Raw genomic sequence first — 20,484 nt, 5'->3', positions numbered from 1 at the left:
AGCGATGTGATAGTGGGGGGCATGCTGTCATCCTCCAAATCAAAAACTTGAGGGAGACAAATCAGGGAGGTGTCTAAGAGGGACAGGATTGTAATCATGGGAGACTTTGATTATCTTCACATCAACTGGGCCAGTGTGTGCTTAGATCAAGAAAGAGAGACTGGATTTCTTGATATGCTAAAAGACTGTGCCTTGGAGCAACATGTCATGGAGCCCACCCAGGTGACTCTGAATTTAATGTTGTGTGATACTCAGGACCTGGTTAGGGACCTGGATGTCACTGAGCCACTAGGGAATAGTGACCACACTGCAATCTCTTTCACCATGAATTTTGGGGTGAGAGTGTCAAGCAAATCTGACACAAAAATCCTTGATTTCCAAAGGGTGGACTTCCCTCAGATGAGGAAACTAGTTAGAAAGAAGTTGAAAGGAAAGGTAAAAAGAATCCAATCTCTCCAGAGTGCATGGAGCCTGTTTGAAACAACGGTAGGAGATGCCCAGCAGAAGTGTATACCACAAAGAAAGAAGGGCTCAACTAAGTCCAATAGGGTGCTGGCATGGTTAACGAGTGGAGTTAAAGAGGCTTTAAAGGGCAAGGAGGGGTCCTTCCATAAATGGAAATCCTTCCTAAATGAGGAAAATAAAAACGAACACAAACTCTGGCAAAAGAAATGTAAGAAGATTATATGGAAGGCAAACAAAGATTTTGAGGAACGTATGGCAAGCAATATACTGTAAAGGGGAATAATAAAAGCTTCTTTAAATATGTCACAAGCAGGAAACCTGCCAGAGAAACGGCTGGCTGTCTGGATGGTGAGGGAGGGAAAGGGGGACTTGGAGACTGCAGAGAAATTAAATGAGTTTTCCTATCCGTCTTCACAACAGAAGACCTTGGGCAGATTCTGCTGCTCGAATGGCCCCTCCTGTAACGGCCTCCTTCTACCTCACAAAGGAAGGTCGCTACGTCACTCCACTGTTACTCTTCTGGTAGTCTGCCACCAACCATTCCCTGCAATAAGTATCTTCAGGCCGGAATGGATTTCAAACAAAATAACTAAAGTTTATTGATTGGTACATTAAGACTGGTATAACAAATAAATCAGGTAATCACATAAAGAAAGGCTCTAGCTCACACAGACTCCACACAATCTGATCACTATCTCATCTCAACACTCACAGATCCTGATCTGACCCTCACACACATACACACCCCTATATATCCCAGCTCCTCCCCCTGATGTCCCGCCTTCCGACCACCATTGGATGTTAACACTCCAGCCTAAACCTTGAAGGACAGGTGACATCATAGCTGTTTGTAACATACCTCCCCCCTTTATAAGTTGTTTTGTGGGGGAAAGCTAGATTGCTTTCTCCCAAAACAACTAGGAGTAGAGTCAACACATTTCCATAAAAAACAAAAAACTCCTATACTGCAGCGAGTCCTGGACCCTTTGTGCACGGCAGGAGAGGAAGCTGAACACCTTCCATATGCGTTGTCTCCGACGCATCTTCGGTATCACCTGGCAGGACAAAGTTCCAAATAGAGTAGTCCTAGAACGAGCTGGAATTTTCGGCATGTATACAATATTGAAACAGCGCCGTCTACGTTGGCTTGGGCATGTCATGAGAATGGCTGATGGTCGGATTCCAAAAGATCTCCTGTATGGAGAATTAGTGCAGGGAAGCCGCCCCCGAGGGAGACCACAGCTGCGTTACAAGGACATCTGCAAGCGGGATCTGAAGGCCTTAGGAATGGACCTCAACAGATGGGAAACCTTGACGTCTGAGCGTTCAGCCTGGAGGCAGGCGGTGCATCATGGCCTCTCCCAATTTGAAGAGACACTTGTACAGCAGACCGAGGCAAAGAGGCAGTCCCGAAACAAGCAAAACCAGGGAGCTGGACAGGGGACAGATTGGATTTGTCTCCAGTGTGGAAGGGATTGTCACTCTCGAATTGGCCTTCTCAGCCACACAAAACACTGTTCCAAGACCTCCATACAGAGCACGATACCATAGTCTCTTGAGACTGAAGGATGCCTACTCTAATCATCTTTTCACTCTAAAACATCACAACACATTACAGCATTTCTTCCATTTCAAATACTTATCATCAGTATTCAACATACACTTAAATTGTTCTGTTCATCAAAAAATACTTACACACAATAACTCATTTCCATATACATATACAGAACAACATTTCAACAAACCCATATTCATAAACAGTTAAACCACTTTAGCCAATTTACAAAGTCCATCTGGTCGTCTTCACTCTTCTGGTCTTCGGGATAAGGCGTCAGCCACACAGTTCATCGTCCCTTTGACTACCTTAACCTCGAAGTCGAAATCCTGTAACAGCAAAGCCCACCTCATCAGTTTACTATTGTGGGTTTTCATAGTCTTTAACCACCTCAGTGGGGAGTGGTCCGTACAAAGGATAAAATGTCTCCCCCAGATGTATGGCGATAACTTCTGAACCGCATACACAATGGCAAGACACTCTTTCTCCACGGTAGCCAAGTGTTTCTCTCCTTTCTGAAGCTTTTTACTAAGGTAGGACACTGGATGCTGGTCTCCGTTGTCATCAGCTTGACACAAGACAGCTCCTACCCCGGCGTTGGATGCATCTGTGTACACGATAAACTCTCGGTCGAAGTCTGGGGCACGCAACACTGGATAGTGGATTAGCGCCTCCTTCAACTTCTGGAACGCCTCCTCGCAGTCACTGGTCCATGGGATGTGGTCATCAGTCTTCTTCCTCGTCAGCTCGGTCAGCGGCGCTGCCATCTCGCTGAACCTAGGAATAAATTTCCTATAGTAGCCTATCAGACCAAGAAATGATCTTACTCTTTTCTTGGTATTGGGTCTAGGCCAATCACGTAGTGCCTCTACCTTTGCTTCCAGGGGCTTGATTACTCCTCCCCCTACAACATGACCCAAATACTTTATTTCTGGGCTACCCAGCTGGCATTTGCTTGCTTTCACGGTTAGCCCTACCGCACTTAACCTCTGCAGTACTACTTCTAGGTGTCTTAGGTGATCTTCCCAGGTGTTACTGAAGATACCTATGTCATCTATGTAGGCTGCTGTAAAATCACTGAGCCCTTGTAAAGTCTGGTCCATCAGCCTTTGGAACGTGGCTGGCGAATTCCTTAGGCCGAAACTGAGGACTCAAAACTCAAATAAGCCGAAAGGGCTACAAAAAGCGGTCTTCTCTTGATCTCTAGGATCAATCCTCACCTGCCAAAAACCCTTAACTAGGTCTAATGAAGAGATGTATCGACAACCCCCTATAGTTTCAATCAGGTTGTCCAGTCTGGGCATAGGGTAAGCATCAGGTTTGGTCACAAAGTTTAGTTTCCTATAGTCAACACAGAACCTAACACTTCCATCCGGCTTATCAACCAGAATTATCGGAGCGGACCAAGGGCTAGAAGATGGTACAATGATATTCTCCTTGAGCATTTCATCCAACTCCTTGCGCACCTTGTCCTTATATGGTCCTGTTACTCTGTATGGGGTTACCGCCTGCGGGGGTGCATCTCCAGTATGGATCCTATGCATCACTCCCTTAGCTAACCCAGGCTTGTTTGAAAAGACCTTATAATATTTGGTAACTAGCGATTTCAGTTCTCTCTGCTGATCTAGGGTGAGTGCAGGGCTGATTCTCACCTCCTCTGGGTTGTACCTAACTTCACCCCTACCTTCCCAATAAGGCAAGTCATGTTCCTCCCTATCAGCAGCTTTCATTGCGAATAAAACTCTCTGTTCCTCCCTATAGTAAGGTTTCAGAGCGTTAACATGAACTACCCTCCTGCCTTGGTGTTCTTCTTCCTCAATAATGTAGTTTAGGTCATTCATTTTTGAAATAATCCTATATGGTCCTGCCCAATTTAATTGTAGCTTGTTCCCTTTGAAAGGTTTTAACCAAAGTACCTCATCTCCAGGGCTAAACTGTCTTTCCCTCGCCTTTTTATCGTACCAGGTTTTCTGTCTAGTTTTCTGTGCATGTAGATTTTCTGAAGCTAACTCTAAATTCCTTTTCAGGTCATTCATTAGCGTGTCTATGTAGGTAACTACATCTTGTGGATCATCTTCTGTGATCTGTTCCCAATTCTGTTTAATTAACTCAAGTGGTCCCTTCACTTTCCTCCCAAATAAAAGTTCAAATGGGCTAAAACCTGTACTGGCTTGTGGCACTGATCTATAAGCGAATAATAGTGATTGCAATTTCTGATCCCAGTTGTTTGGATTTTCTGCCAAGGAAGCTCTGATCATTCTCATTAGGGTCCCTTTAAACTTTTCAGTTAACCCATTGCTCTGAGGATGATAGGCGGTAGTTTCTAAATGTTTAATCCCACAGATTTGCCATAATCGTTTCATGAGTTTAGAAGTAAAAGATGCTCCTAAATCTGTTATTATTTCTGAAGCAAAGCCCATCCGAGATATATAACTTACTAAGGCATCAGCTACTGTGTTGGTCTCTATGTTACTTAAGGGAATAGCCTCAGGATATCTAGTGGCATGGTCCACAATAGTGAGAATAAATCTGTTTCCCCTCTTTGTGACCTTAGGCAATGGCCCTACAATGTCCACACCTATGCATTTAAATGGAGTAGAGATCACGGGTAATGGGCATAACTTGGCTTTGGTTCTGTCACGGTTGTTACCCTGTCTCTGGCAAACATCGCATCTTTGGCAGAAGTTTTTAATTTGCTTCCCTATCTCAGGCCAATAAAAGTTTTGTGTGATCCTTTGCTTGGTCTTGTTTACTCCTAAGTGTGCAGCAAATATGTCAGAGTGCCCCCTTTTTAAGATCATCTGGCGATATTTTACAGGCACCACTATCTGACTTCGAATCCCATCTCCCCCTTTTGAGATATTTGTCAGTGTCTCCCTGCATAATATTCCCTGCTTGATGTGGAATCTCTCTGGAGTTTCAGGGGTTAACTGCACTCCTGTCACTTTCTCAAAACAACTTTTTAAAGTAAGATCTTCTTTTTGTTCTTGTGAAAATATACTGCTTTTAGGTAACTCAAGTGTAACTGCTTCTGCTTCTTGTCTACCCTCATTTTCTCTCACCTCCTGAACATCAGTAACATCCTTAGCTGTCTCTGTTTGGTCTTGTGAACGTGTAAGAACTAACACCCTCTTAACATGTTCAGCCAAGTCTGTTCCCACAAGAACAGCGGCTGGCAGTTGCGAAGAAATCCCCACTCTCCAATTTCCCTGCCATCCTTTATAACGCACAAAAACTTCAGCTACTGGCAAAACGATTAACTCTTCCCCTATTCCTTTGATTGTCAGACTCTCCTGAGGTAATATATACTCCTGGGGTATGATATCAGGATGACACAAGGTCACCTGTGAGCAAGTGTCCCTTAGGGCTAAATAGTTGTGATCAAAAATCCCAATATTATCTCCAGCTGCCTCAAAAAGTTGAGAATTTGTTCTAACCAGAAGACAGTGTTTTATTTCAGCCAGAGGGATACTTTCATCACAGCACTCAGCTGTTGTATCAAGTGGTGCAGGTGTTGCTATGGCAACGGTCCCTTCCAGCGGGGGAGTTCTCTGTTCTTTCTGAACACAATAAACAGCTTTTGGCTTGTTTACACTCATATTCTGAGGTAAATTTTCCTTCCTGTGTTTTAGTTTTTCACAATTTGAGACCAAATGTCCTTTTTCTTGGCAGTAATAACATTTTTTGCTGTTCCAAGAGTATTTCTCATCAAATTTTCCCTTTCCCTCCAAATTTTGTGGTCTCTGTTGTTTCTGCTCTGAGGGCTTCCCTCCAAAGTGGCTACCTCCACCCTGCTGGCTCCTAACGTGTCCCTGAGAGAATCTATTATAATTTTCCCCTGTCTTCCTCACATTTTTCCCCTCAGAATATATTGGTTTTCTGATCTGTGTTATAAAATCTGCAATCTCTGTGGCTTCTTTCAAGTTTTTAGGCTGCCTTTCCTTGACTTGAAATTTTAATTCCCCCTGTAGAAGAGAATAAAACTGCTCTAGCCCTATAATATCTTTCAATTCTTGAAATGTCTGCACTCCCTCCTGTGCCAACCACTTATCCAAATATCTAGCTAAATTTGCTCCTAACTGTGTGAATGTTTCATCTGGTTTTTTGGTGAGTGATCTGAATCTTTGCCTAAGCTGTTCAGCATTGATGCCATGACGGGCAAATACAAGCTTTTTATACTCAGAATAATCCTTTATTAACTCAATAGGCATTTCAGCGTACACCTCAGCCAGGCTTCCACTAATTAATGATCTCAAAATTGTCATTTTTTCTGACTCCTTTATAGAAAAATCTGTACACGTTCTCTCATAAAGGGAAAAGAAAATTTCGGGACAATCTCCCTTCTTATAGATTGGAAATTTCTTTAGGTCAGCTTTTGACAATTGACCCTCAACAGTACTTGAATTCATATTGTTATTATTATTTTGATTCATCAACTCAAGTCTGCGTAGCTCAAACGCCATTTTCTCTCTCTGTAATCTCTCTTCCATTTCCATTTTTTCTCTTTCTATTTGTGCCTCAATTTCCCTCACTCTCAATTCATGAGCCTGCGCTAACTCAATTCTCCTGAGGTCTCCTAATTCTTCACTTGAAGCCCCTTTCTCCTGAACTGAGAGAATTCTTCCATCCTCCTCACTAAACTGTTCCTCAGAGACAACTGCCTCCTCAAACTGGCTTTGTTCGGTCATTTTTCTCCTTGTCAAGGGCATAATCTTTCACCCAAAAGGTTGTTTTCTACTTTCAAGCCTCAGTTTAAAAGAACACTATTTTTTTTCTTTACTCTGAGTCTGTGAGATATACTGTCGCTGTCCTTTCCAGCACTGACAGATAGAAACAGTAACTGGGCTCCTGCCCCTTTCACTAGGCCTCTTACTAAACAGAGTGAATTCTCTTTACTCTGTCTCTGGTACCAATCTTAATTCACACAGCTCTGCCTCTCCTCAGGCTCTGCTGTCTAAATGGAGAGTTCCCCCAGCTTTGCTGTCTTTTGGCTTCCACTCTGTCCCCTCAGAGTTCCACTAAACTCAGGACAGGCCAGCCCCACCACAGCCTCTGCCTTTTGGGTCACTCTTCCCACAAAGATGGTCACCTCAGAGCTTCCCTATCTTAGTCCCCAGTCTGAGTTTCAGCGCCCCTCTACTAGACTTTCTCCTCTTGAGACAAGTCCTAGAAGGTCACCCACGCGTCCACTCGGACGTCCCTGACTAAAATACCCTTGCTCTGGGCGCGATTCAGCCAAGGCTTCACTGGATCTCTTCGTATCCCACAAGCTGGCACCAAATTTTTGTAACGGCCTCCTTCTACCTCACAAAGGAAGGTCTCTACGTCACTCCACTGTTACTCTTCTGGTAGTCTGCCACCAACCATTCCCTGCAATATGTACCTTCAGGCCGGAATGGATTTCAAACAAAATAACTAAAGTTTATTGATTGGTACATTAAGATTGGTATAACAAATAAATCAGGTAATCACATAAAGAAAGGCTCTAGCTCACACAGACTCCTATCTCCACACAATCTGATCACTATCTCATCTCAACACTCACAGATCCTGATCTGACCCTCACACACATACACACCCCTATATATCCCAGCTCCTCCCCCTGATGTCCCGCCTTCCGACCACCATTGGATGTTAACACTCCAGCCTAAACCTTGAAGGACAGGTGACATCATAGCTGTTTGTAACATATGTCACAAGCAGGAAACCTGCCAGAGAAGCGGCTGGCTGTCTGGATGGTGAGGGAGGGAAATGGGGACTTGGAGACTGCAGAGAAATTAAATGAGTTTTCCTATCCGTCTTCACAACAGAAGACCTTGGGCAGATTCTGCTGCTCGAATGGCCACTCCTGACCAATGAATTACATCAGATACAGGTTAAAAGAGAGGATGTTTTAGACCTAATTGATAAATTGAAGATCAATAAGTCACCGGGCCAAGATGGCATCCACCCAAAGGTTATTAAAGAACTGAGAAATGAAGTTGCTGATCTCTTAACTAAAATGTACAACTTGTCCCTTAAAATGGCCACAGTGCCAGAGGACTGTCACACCAATCTTTAAAAAGGGAAGGAGGGGGTCCCAAGAAACTACAGGCCAATTAGCCTAATGTCTGTTCCAGGGAAGATGGTGGAAAGCCTCATCCAAGATAAAATCTTAAAACACATAGAAGGACAGGCCTTGCTGAGGGAAAATTAGCATGGCTTCTATAAGGGTAAATCTTGCCTCACAAACCTTTTAGAATCCTTTGAAAAGGTAAACAGGCTGAATCCAACATGTGGATGCAGGCGAACCAGTGGATATTGTCTATCTCAATTTTCAGAAGGTGTTTCACGCAGTCCCTCACCAAAGGCTGCTGAGAAAACTCCAGTCAGGGGATAAGAGGGCAGGTCCTCTTATGGACTGAAAATTGGTAGAGAACCAGGAAACAGAGAGTAGGTGTCAATGGGCAATTTTCACAATGGAGAGGGGTGAAAAGCGGTGTGCCCCAGGGACCTGTCCTGGGACCGGTGCTTTTCAACCTATTCATAAATGACCTGGAGACAGGGATAAGCAGTGAGGTGGCCAACTTTGCAGATGACACAAAACTTTTCCAGGTGGTGAAGACCAGAAGGGATTGAGAAGAGCTCCAGAAGGATCTCTCCAAACTGGGAGAATAGGTGGCAAAATGGCAAATGTGTTTCAATATAAGAAAATGTAAAGTAATGCACATTGGGGCAAAAAATTCAAAACTTTAGTTATCAGCTGATGGGTTCTGAGCTGTCTGTGACGGATCAGGAAAGAGATCTTGGTGTGCTGGTGGACAGCTTGATGAAAGTATCAGCCTGGTGTGCGGCAGCAGTGAAGAAGGCCAATTCCATGTAAGGATCATTTAAAAGGGGGTTGAAAATAAAACAGCCAACATTATAATGCCATTGTACAAAACGCTAGTAAGGCCACACCTGGAGTATTGCGTACAGTTCTGGTCACTGCACCTCAGAAAAGACATAGTGGAACTGGAAAACATGCAGAAGAGAGTGACTAAAATGATTACTGGGCTGGGGCACCTCCCTTATGAGGAAAGGCTACAGCATTTGGGGCATTTTACTCTAGAGAAAAGGTGCCTGAGGTGGGACATGATTGAGACATATAAAATAATGCAGTGGACAGATAAAGTGGATAGAGGGAAGCTCTTTCCTCTCTCACACAATACCAGAACCAGGGGACATCCACTGAAATTGAGTGCTGGGAGAGCAGACAAAAGAAAATATTTATTTACCCTGTGAGTTGTTAGTCTGTGGAATGACTTGCCACAGGATGTGGTGTTAGCATCTGACCTAGATTGGACAGATTTCTGGAGGAAAAGTCCATTACAGGTTACAAGCCATGACGGGTCTGTATAATCTCCAGACTTAAAAGGAAGGGACCTCCAAATGCCAGATGTAGGTGAAGGGGTATCAGGAGACAGGTACAAGGTTGTCTCGTGTGCTCCCAGAGGCATCTGGTTGGAGCCATTGTGAGATACAGGAAGCTGGACTAGATAGGCCCTTGGCCTGATCCAGCAAGGCTATCCTTATATTCTTATAAATGACTTCTGGAAAAAAAAAACCAAGAAATAGCAAGAAAGTAAAAATAACACAGGGTGTTTGATTTCTTTAAAATTTTAGACAATATGCCTTAACACTGAAAAATTCTTAAGACCACAAATAAGAATAGACTTTGGTCAATGAAGCCCAGTACACTTTGGAGATGATATATTCCTCATGGATTCTGTCGTGAGGCCTAATTTATACAGCAGTGTGCATTAGGTGCTGGGAAATACAGTCTGGAAGACGCTGATCTACACTGTGAATTATTTATGTATGCATTATAGTTCCAGCAGGTGTTCACACTATTACGCCCTTGTTTTGTATGTGTGTGATTTGTAATCACATGGAGAAAAGTTGTGGAACAACAGAATTTCCACATTGTTGCATTTTCAATGTATAAATCAAGTCTGAGCCTATATATCCTAAATATAATTAAGCAACGTTATTGGGATCCTGGCAGTTTTTCTTTGCAGCCCTCTAGTGGTACCACAGCGACCTCTAGTGCATCCAGGTGATACAGAGAAGAGTCAAAAAGCAAATCCAAGAAAAATATGGATGTTTAAAGATAATACTGTAAGTCATAATAGAAGAGCAACAAAGGCATTTTGAGAAAAGTTACATTTTTAAAGCGCTGTCAGAGCCCACCAACTTACACCCCAATTTAGAAAATATCCAAACCTCCCAATTCAGGTTTTTTGTTTGTTTGTTTGTTTTTGGTGGAAACCACTAAAAGTTAATATTGATGTTCCCTCATTGGTTAAGACGAATTTTAAGTTTTCATATTATTCTCAGAAAAGGATCTTAGTGAACTTCAAATGAGAAGACTAGGACCAGATTAGTAGATTAGAACAGAAAACATGGACTCCAGCTGCCAGAATCATCCAGCCATTTTGGCCATTGGCTGTGCTTCTGGGAGATGTAGTCCTAAACGTAATGTCTCCAAATTTGGGATGTAGGATTAGAAGCCTTTTTTTCTAACATCTTCTCTTCAGCCTGTAAAGAAATGAATTTACACTGTACCTACTGGTTTTGTTTTACAAGACATTTAGGGATGTGCTTGCAACTGGTAGGATGATAAGGTAGCCACTAGATGAATCTCCTAGAGTGAGTGGTCCACATCTAGTATCCAAGAAGAATCTCATTCTGGTAGCCCACACCTGATTTCATATGTGGGGGCATCTGCAAGAGGCTCTCTATTGAAATAGATTGTGATACAGAGGTAGCACATTAATGTGCAAGCAATGTTTTGGCTAAGCTCACAGGAGAAGTGAACTACAACAGTGACAGATAGTGGCAAGGCAGTGCAAAGTCACTCTCAGGGTAGAGTCAGGCCACAGCAGACTCAGGTATAGACATGGCAGTGTGTGTCAGGGCTTTGACCATAACAGGAGGAGGAATTGTGGCTTCAATAAGGTACAAAAACCATCTGGGATCCTACAAAGTCTGTCTAGTCTAGTCCCATCGTTGTCTTTGACCCATCTGAACCTGCATTGGTTCTTAAAGGGCCATTGGCTTGTTTTGTAGCCACTCGCTCCCTTGATATGGTGATGACAAGGGCTGCACTGGGAATGACTTAAATCTAAGAAGTCCAATGAGCAACATCTCTTGGCCTCCTTAGAAGGATTGGGAGCAAGGGAAAGCTACCCTTCAGTAAGAGTCGCCTTGTTATCCATGTTCTCCGTGAAGAAAATGGGGATGGAGAATATTACAATGGCCAGGTTGCCAATCCTGGCTCTTTATACTAGGAACAGAACAGCCCAGTGGCAAACACTGGCATCACTAAGGTTATTCACGAGTTGAATTCTGGTGCTTCCTGGATGGCTTGTGATTTCCCAAGTGAATCAAGGAGAACCATATATGTGTATATGTAAGCCATATTCTGATGTCTAAGCTAGATGATACAGTTAATATGTGATTGCATTTAATGTGCATTTTTTTTAAAAAAAAAAAACATAAACACAGATAGAACTATGAAGGGTTTTGATCAAGACCCTGGTGCGTGGAGGTGTTTTTCGCTTGTGGGGTTTTTGTTTGTTTTTTGGGAACTTGGGAGTGCTAATGCATCTTGGTCCTGATCCACCCCCCTCATTCCCTTGGCTTTTATTTAAGAAGGAGGAGGGAACTAGAGATTGGAATGTAATCATTTCTGTTTGACTTAGCCTTGACAGTTGTGAACTGCTCCTTTGGAAATAAGCAGAGTGTAGAAAGGGACTGTGTGTAGAGAAACAGGGAAGCAGCAGCTTTTGTAACCGTCCCAGAAGGCTGAGAATAAGAGGAGCAGAGAGAGAAATGAACAAGATAAATGTATGAAAGCACTTCTTTTGTCCACAGTTCCCTCCAGCTTCTCTATCAGAAGGTGTTCCAAAAATCCCAGTGATTATACGTACCGTTTTCCCGAAAATAAGACCTAACCTGAAAATAAACCCTAGTATGATTTTTTCACGATGTTCATACAGTAATATAAGCCCTACCCCCCCAAAAATAAGCCTGTTAAGCAAAACCTTGCTCTCCACCATTGTGCAGCAACCAGAAGAAAATGACATGACCTTATTTGAATAAATGTAGATTGTTATACATAAAAAAAATTAAAACATCCCCTGAAAATAAGCCCTAATGCATTTTTGGAGCAAAAATTAAGATAAGACCCTGTCTTATTTTCGGGGAAACACGGTAATTATGAATCTGGCTCGTATGATGCTACTTTTGATTTGTAGACAGCTATCGTCATCCCGAATCCAGTTCTCCTTCTCTAATTAAAATAAAACTAGAGTAATATTTACTATTTCATTTGAATATGTATTTAGCAAGACTATAATGCACCAATTCTTGTAGTCTGGATGTATCATGATAATAAAAGCTAGTTCTTCTAAGTTAGTACTGGGGAATAGCACCATGCTTTAATAAACGGCTTATTTGTTGTGAATGAATTTGAATTAATATGGAAAGCAATGTTGCACATTCTTTGTTGGTGTTTTTACTTTTGAGTAAAAAGCCATGATATCAGGTCAATAATTTGTAATTGTATGTCATATTATGGGAATAGTACTCTGTAGTATGGTGGCTTTACTATTCAAGAATATAAAGATTACTAAGCCCATCAGCTGAAGTCTTATACATGAATGTTGTATTTAGCGCTGTCCCTTCTTCTGAGAATTCCATGATGCTAACTTTTATTGAGCAATATTGTGACAAGACGTGCAGTGAAATACAACACTCAGAGTTATGTGATTGTGTGACTACAGACCTGTAATTTTTTAATTCACACAGACATAGTGACGGTGTGGTTGAAATTATTGGGAGCTCCTTATTTTCTTTTGAACTCACTTCATCATTAGCTGTCTTAACAATGGCAGTGAAATACCACTGTTTCTCCACCCCAAACTTGTCTTAAAATAATTAATGCTGATGGGTGAAAGAAGTATACTAAATGAAGTATGCTGTGACTGATAAAAATATTTAAAAGGCAAGAAAGAAAATTTCAAGGTCTATCTATCAGATATTTGTTGTGGTGACTAAGAAAGGAAATTAAATTAAGGTAATTTTGGAAGCAGTTCCTCTTCTGCTTCCACAACAAAAAGCCGCTTCCACACAGGGCTGAAGTCCAGTTGAGTGGATTCTGCACAATAGGAATAACATTATCATTAGAATCAGATTGCAGCTAATTAAAAAATGTGTCTATTCACTTTGTGCTTTCACAAAGTGCACAAAGTACTTTCAACTTCATCTAATTGCATATGAGCTGCATTCACCCTGTGGTTAAAAAAAGTAGTAGTCTTTAATTAGAGGCAATCTGCCACTGATATTATTCCCATTGTGCAGATGGAGCTGTGCAACAAGATTTTGGGCAATGTTTCTAATAGTTTTACTATGATTTTTTGACCGTAGGGATTGCCCAGCATGTGCCTGATCTGCTGCATTTGATATTCTACATATTGCCTGAGCTATGCTTGTATGTGAAATAAGACGAATGAAGCTGCATGTTTTTGTGTTACTCTCTAGAAATTTCATAACTGTAGTTTCTGTTTTATATAAACATATAGAGAAATATTTCCTTTTTTGAATATACAGTATCTGGTTAGACATCTAAGCATAGATAATTTCTTCAGTGTCTTGGTAGCTGTAGGAGATATTTCTATTTTGTGATGTGTTTTATTGTCACACTGCACAAGGATATGACATAAACAGAACAGACAAGACCTTAACTTGATTAGCGGCTGTAGTGATATGCAGATACCGGTAAATTTTGCTACAGGTATCTTAATGTCCACAAAGGATCTGCATTGACAGAAACACTGTGTCCTCATTCTAGGAACCCAACAATTGGGTTAGGTTTTAGACATTATTCCACATACGTACAATATAAATCACTGTTTTGGTTTATTCCAGCTATTGCCTATTTAAGAAAATCTTTTCCAGTGCAGTGACAGCATTTGTTATGTAAATCCCAATGCAGTTCCATATCTCCTTAATCAGAAAATCTCCATGCATTCATCACTGATAGACTAATGACCTGAACATATAGAAAGTCCAATTTAATATAGTGATATACCTCTAAATAAATAAGCTTATGATTGCAAACACTCTTACCAGCTAAATGAATACATAAACTTTTATTCATGAAGTAATTGCAAATGACAGAGAACCTGAAAGATGCACAATATTTATTAAATATTCTGAAATTTACAATTGCACTTTTATGTGAAAGTGAACAAGATACAATTATTATCTACAAATACAGTAAGAAGCTTGACTCTTTAATATTTTTATATAGATTTGAAGTCTCATTCTATGTGGCACCCTTGATCACCTAGAAATATTGTCAGGTTTTCCAGCCCCAACCCAGTGTTGAGCTTTGCCACTAATTAATAGCAACAAAGTCACCCAATACAGTGTCATGTGACAATGTCAAGAGAGCCAGTGTAGTGTAGTGAATAGATTGTGGGTGTCCTGACTCCGTGGTCAGACATGGAAATTCGCGGGAGGACGTGGCACTAGTAAAACCACTCTTTATATCTCATATACTTTGGAAGCTCTACTAAGGTTGCCATCAGCTGAAACTGACTTGATGGCACATAACACACACACACATACACTGTCACATTCCTGATAACTACTTATCTCATTAAAATAATACTTATTGAGTATTCTGTAAATTGATTAAGATTTGTTTAGATATGTTTATATGTATATTTTGTTCATGTGAGTGTTCTAAGGAAAGATGAATTTGGACGTAATGTTTGTTGATATTGTTTGTGGAGTATTGAAAAAATACCATGTTTCAAAAATATGCATGAATAACAATATTAATCTTGCCTGCCTAACTCTTAACAAACAGCATGCAAAAATAACAGCACTTGAAAAATATTCTTCTTATGACGATTGTTAGAAATGCACTGACCTATGCTATGCAGCATGAAAATACAGCTACCTAAAGTTTGTTAAGACTAGGCTTGATAAGATTTTACATTTAGTATTGATTAATTTGGATAACATAGTATGCAAAAAGACAGTGAAAATCACTGAAACAATTCCATAGTTAACAAGAAAGGAAATGATAGTCAGCAGGAACAGCAGATACACACATTATCCCTTATGCATATAAGGTTGCCTAAAGGCCAAAATTTAGTGTCAAGGATGACCCCCACCAGAACTTAATTGGGAACCACTACCAAAGGGAGAAGAGCCATATAGTTTCCCACCTTCTGGTACTCCTGTACAATTCTGAGTGTGCGCATGGAGATCCATGGGTTTAGTTTTATTGCTCGAAATTAGTGTTCTGTTCCAGGTGTGGGGATTCTAGTGCTGGCATGAAATTCCTCCTCCCTGAAAACATTTTCCATTCATTTCACTGGAAAGAGGTGAGGGATACAACCATTTGTGTAAAATGAACAGGAGATCCCATTCGCACATACAGTATTGTAGATTCATACATTTGAATGCACGTAGATCTATGGACTGGGGCATATATACACTTCTGTGCAAAATGATTCAGTAATTATAGTGAGACACATTTTCTGCTTTCACAGTCAGAAACTGAGCTTTAAAGAGCGGGTACGGATGGCTAGCCCAAGAGGACAGAGTATCAAGAACAGGCAAACGTCAGTTGGTGACAGGAGGTCACCAAGTACTGATATCACTGCAGAGGGCAGCCCAACAAAAGTGCAAAAGAGTTGGAGCTTCAATGACCGAACACGCTTCCGGCCTTCCCTACGTTTGAAGAGTTCACAGCCTAAGCCAGTGCCAGATAGTAAGATCTTTAACATGTTTCTTATTCATTGTAGTTATCATCCAGTCTCAACCCTCCGTTAAGGAAGGAGACATTGGTCATTGTGAAGAGACATGACATTTGGGAAATGTTGTGCTAAAATACAAATATTTTTTATTGGAGCAATGCTTATCCCACTGCTACTTTTCTAGATATGAGTATGTACTTTTACACATATAGCAAATTATTAGGGCTGTGTCTTACGGCTCAGTAAAATTGTGTCTGATAAGCTAGGACAGGCTCTAAACTCTGCACCTTTCTGTTTATGAACAGAAAACACATTGGATTGCCGAGAAGGAAGAGGTGACCTTTGCTTTTAGTGATAACCCAATTGTTTCATGGCATATAGGATATATCAGAAAGCTACCTCCAAGTTCAAGAGCATGTCAATATTATTATTGAGCAAAGGCAAGGAAACAGAGCAGTTGACAAAGTGCTATAGGTGGTGCCCCTCAGGATTCCCCATGCATACTTTGAACCCCAGTACCCACCAGTTCCCCCCCACACACTCCACACAAAAAATCCACATTGCATCAAAGAGGCTACCAAGGGCATGATGTTCTTGTTAAACATGATCCCTGTCTCCTCCACAGTTTGTGTTAATTCTTAAAAAGCCTTTGGGTTTGTTTGTTTTTAACAAACCAGAAGTGATTGGAACAGTTTCTTTAAAAAAAGCTGATAAGGCCTGAAACCAGTCACAGGGAGGGGATTGTTATGAGCCCAGTTAACATAGTACATTTGATTTCACGTATCAGCCTATAAAAAGGTGTGGCTTTTATGTTGTATTTCTATTGGTATGACCAAAAATGTATAAAGGAAAAATTATTGCAAAAATGCATGTGTAATATATAAAACTATGCTAAAAACATGCATTTCAGATGAGAAAATTGCTGAATTCTACTTTTAAATATTTCTTAATTCTTACAAAATGTATTTTAGCTTTGGAAAGAAACATGCAGGTTTCCCATATAAATCGAAGTTTATAGATTTCTTCCACAGCAACATCACTGACAATACGTATTAAGTATTGCAACAATAGTAGTAGAGAGATTAAACTAACGAGGAATTACAGTACTTAGTGGGATAAATACCTGCATATGACACTAGTTTTACCAGAGTTTTCCATCAAATTGCATCCAACTCTTACAGATATCTACTACTTATTCAATTGTAGTTAATTGCAGAAGTCCCTAGAATGTTCTAGGTTTCAAGGTAATTCTCAAGCTCTTTGTAAGGCCCTTAAAGGAAAAAGATGTGCAATAATTGGGGCCAGTTCAGACTAATGCTTTTGTTTGGCCAGCTAGAAAGAGTAGGCTGGACTATTACACACGTTCTTGTCCCCCATCTCCCTTTCCACCAACTTAAATTTAACATCACTATTACACACTAACTGCAGTTCTTGCTTTAGCCCAGATCTTGAAACCAGCTTCAGCTCCCCTGCTTTGAAATCTTCAGCTAAGCCCCACGTTGGTGGCACAGTTCTGATTGTTTAACCAACCCAAATGCTTAACCTTTTGTGTTCTGTACACTAAAGACTCCTGTGACACTGCAGCATTAGGAAGGTATGCATAAGTGTTAGTCAGTGCTGTCATTGGTTGAGCTGCTTGGATGCAAACACTTTGGCCCAAATCCCCTGCCCAATTAATGCTGGTGTAACACAAACAGCCTAACTGGTGGAGGTGAACTGCCTTAAGAAGTCACTGTAGACATTTTATGTTGCATGCTAAGCTGTGTGACTCAGTGTGAAAGTGATAACATCTGCCGTGGTTTCTTAACTAGGGGCAGTTTGCCTTCAAAAGTTACAACATTCCTATAAGCATGCAGGATTTTGGCCACTATGTACAAACACATAGTAAAGCTCCAACGTTTTTCTACAACAAAAGAGCAATTTCTGAAGCTATGATTTGGAATAGAGATGTTAAAACAGATAGAAGAGCAGGATATGATGATTTTATGAAAAAACAAAAACAGAATTGCATCCTTTTCTTTAAAAAAAAACCTGGGGATTTCATGACATGCATTTATTTGCAATACATGGGTTGTTCCTTGCTGTTCAATAGTTCAGCTATGTTGTCTACATTCATCTAAGTCAATATAAACATGTTTAAAATTGTTGTAGAATATTTGATTCTATACTCCGTTGCAACGTTCCCTCTAATTTTCCAGACTGCTGCATGGAGGTTCTTTCTGCCCTGTGCACAGAGAGTTCTAGCCACGACCGGAAGCAAATGGGCAAAAATACTGGGTCAGCTGTTTGCACCCAGTGCAGCGCTACATGCCCGCACAGCTTAGAGGGAATACTGAGTCTGATGAATCCAAAACATATGCCTGTATGCTGTTTCAGACCACTACTCCACTCTGCTGTACTTGTTTGGCAGCAGCCCCTACTGTATATTAATTTGGTCTGCCACCAAATATATTATTTGGCTCTGAGAATGGAGTGCCTTAAATAATCTAGCATCTTACTAAGAACATTAAACAAAACAACAAACTATTTTATCTAAATGCTGTGTAGTGCCCTCTTCTTTCCTTAAAATACAAAAACCAAAGGAAAAAAAAACCTCTCAACTTAAATGCCTAAATTGGACAGGAGAAGTGCTGCTGTTTGCAACAGCCATGAGCACTGAAACCTTTTCGTGTTCTATTGGACCATTAAAACATACTGTACTCTTTAATCCATATTTCATTGTGTCAATCAGTAAAAACTGTTAATCTTACAATACACTTTTATATTATATAAATATGTCATTCAGGTGAATTTTTTTTTGCAGCTGATGTCAGTCTTGGTACTGATGATATATATGATGAGAGAGGATGCCAGTGTGATGTATCAGTGGAAGATCTTACACCACCTCTTAAAACGGTTATCCGAGCTATCAGGTAAGTTAAAGTCATTTAGCAAGAGGAAACAAATGACACTTCTTAGGTAAATGTTTTGCCTAGAAGAAACATTCTCTCAATACTTTATAAGTTATACTTTGAGTCTTGTCCCAGCTGCTCTCCTGATAATATCATCTGGTGGTAGAAGTGAAGAGTGAATTTTAAGTCACTTCTTCCCGCCTGGCCTACTGGATTATCAATGAAGCAACTGCTTGTACATCTCTATACTAGCACATATATAAATAAAGAAATTTAGGAATTACTCATAGTTAAGGACGTGTCTTTTGCTCATACTGAGCAGCACAGTGTGGTATCTGCCTTGTACCAGCTGCCAAAGGTTCTGTGGAGAGAAAGGCAAGCCGTATATCATAGACTAAAATAAGACAGTTGCTGGGTCTATAGCTACTTTCCCTTCCAGCTTACGAGCAGGAGCCTTTGAACAGGGAAAATGAATGGGGCACTTTGCATGGGACTTCTGGAAGAGATGAGAGGTGAAGCTGTGTCTGTTGGCTCAAGGCTGATAGTCTGAGCTGTTTGGAGATTTGTGTGTTGGTGGCTCGTTGTTTTGTTGCAACCATGGTCTCTGCTCCACGCAGAGGGTGCTAGAGAGAGGGGTTACAGTTGAGGAACATGAATGCTGAGAGGAACTGACTTGGTTGGAAGAAGCTAGCAGATACCCGTTCTACAGCTGTACTCTGCAGGCTTGTGAACAGTAGCCTTGTGAATAATGTGGGTTAAAAAGGAGCATTTTACAGTGGTGCCTCGCTAGACGATGATAATCCGTTCCACTGAAATCGCTGTTTAGAGAAATCATTGCCTAGCAAAAAGCATTTCCCCATTGGAATAAATTGAAACCTGTTTAATGCGTTCCAATGGGGAAGAATTGTCGTTGTCTAGAAAAGATCAGCCATAGGAAAGCCACTTTGTGAATTGCCGATCAGCTGTTTAAATTGCTGTCTTGTGAAGCTTAGGTCCCGAAAACACCTGTTTTGCGAGCGTGGAGGGAGCTGTCAAAATTGTCGTCTAGCAAAAATCGGTTTGCGAGGCAGGGAGCAAACATTGTCCAGGAAAATTCCCCCATAGGAATCACTGTTTTGCGAATCACTATAGCGATCGCAAAAAGTCAATGTCTAGCAAAAAAAAATTGTCATGCGGGGTAACTGTCTAGCGAGGCACCACTGTATATGAGTGTATAGTGGGGAAGTTTGAAAGAAAGGCTGGAGTGTTGTGTCACCACCTGCATAGAGTATACATATGCTGAAAGAACTTTTGCAGTAAACAGCAAAGCCTATGGCATATTTGTTTTCCTGCCCAAAGATGGAAAAACTACAACTGTAGCATGTAGAAGGTAGTTTCCCTGTTAGTACAAGGGACAACATCTTTTGGCTTGTCTATCCACACTTTGGCTCATCAGGGAAACTAAAGCATTTCCCAGATAGAGCTGAACAGACTCTCCTGAAGAGCAAAAGAGAATGCCTCGGGATGAAACATAATTTAAATTAAAAAGGCATGGCATTTGAGGCACAAGACAGAGAGGCAGGGCTGTCAGGAAGCATGCTACGTTCTTCAAGCTACAGAATCTTTGGAAAGTGATTCTAAGTGATTCTAACAAGGCCAGCAGATCCTCTCAATGAACAATGATTCAGGCCTGCTGGAAGAAGGATAGGAGAGAGCACAAAGTGGTTGTAGAACAGTGGTTACCAACCTTGGGTAACCCAGGTGTTCTTGGACTGCAATTCCCAGAGGCCTTCAC

At 41.1% G+C, this 20,484-nt stretch overlaps 1 protein-coding gene across 1 annotated transcript in view; it reads left to right on the top strand.

Moving 5' to 3' along the window:
* The window catches only part of KCNQ5 (potassium voltage-gated channel subfamily Q member 5), a 399,647-nt gene that overhangs the window by 365,288 nt on the left and 13,875 nt on the right, over positions 1–20,484 (top strand). The window contains exons 10-11 of the mRNA XM_020785853.3: positions 15,613–15,833; positions 18,623–18,731. Of these exons, the coding sequence (XP_020641512.3) occupies positions 15,613–15,833; positions 18,623–18,731 (330 nt within the window). The remainder of the gene's footprint in view (positions 1–15,612; positions 15,834–18,622; positions 18,732–20,484) is intronic.

This window comes from Pogona vitticeps, chromosome 1 (assembly GCF_051106095.1).
Source record: "Pogona vitticeps strain Pit_001003342236 chromosome 1, PviZW2.1, whole genome shotgun sequence".
Classification (NCBI taxonomy): Eukaryota; Metazoa; Chordata; class Lepidosauria; order Squamata; family Agamidae; genus Pogona; species Pogona vitticeps.
The sequence above is the reverse complement of the archived record's forward strand: the minus strand, read 5'-3'. Positions and strand labels throughout refer to the sequence as shown.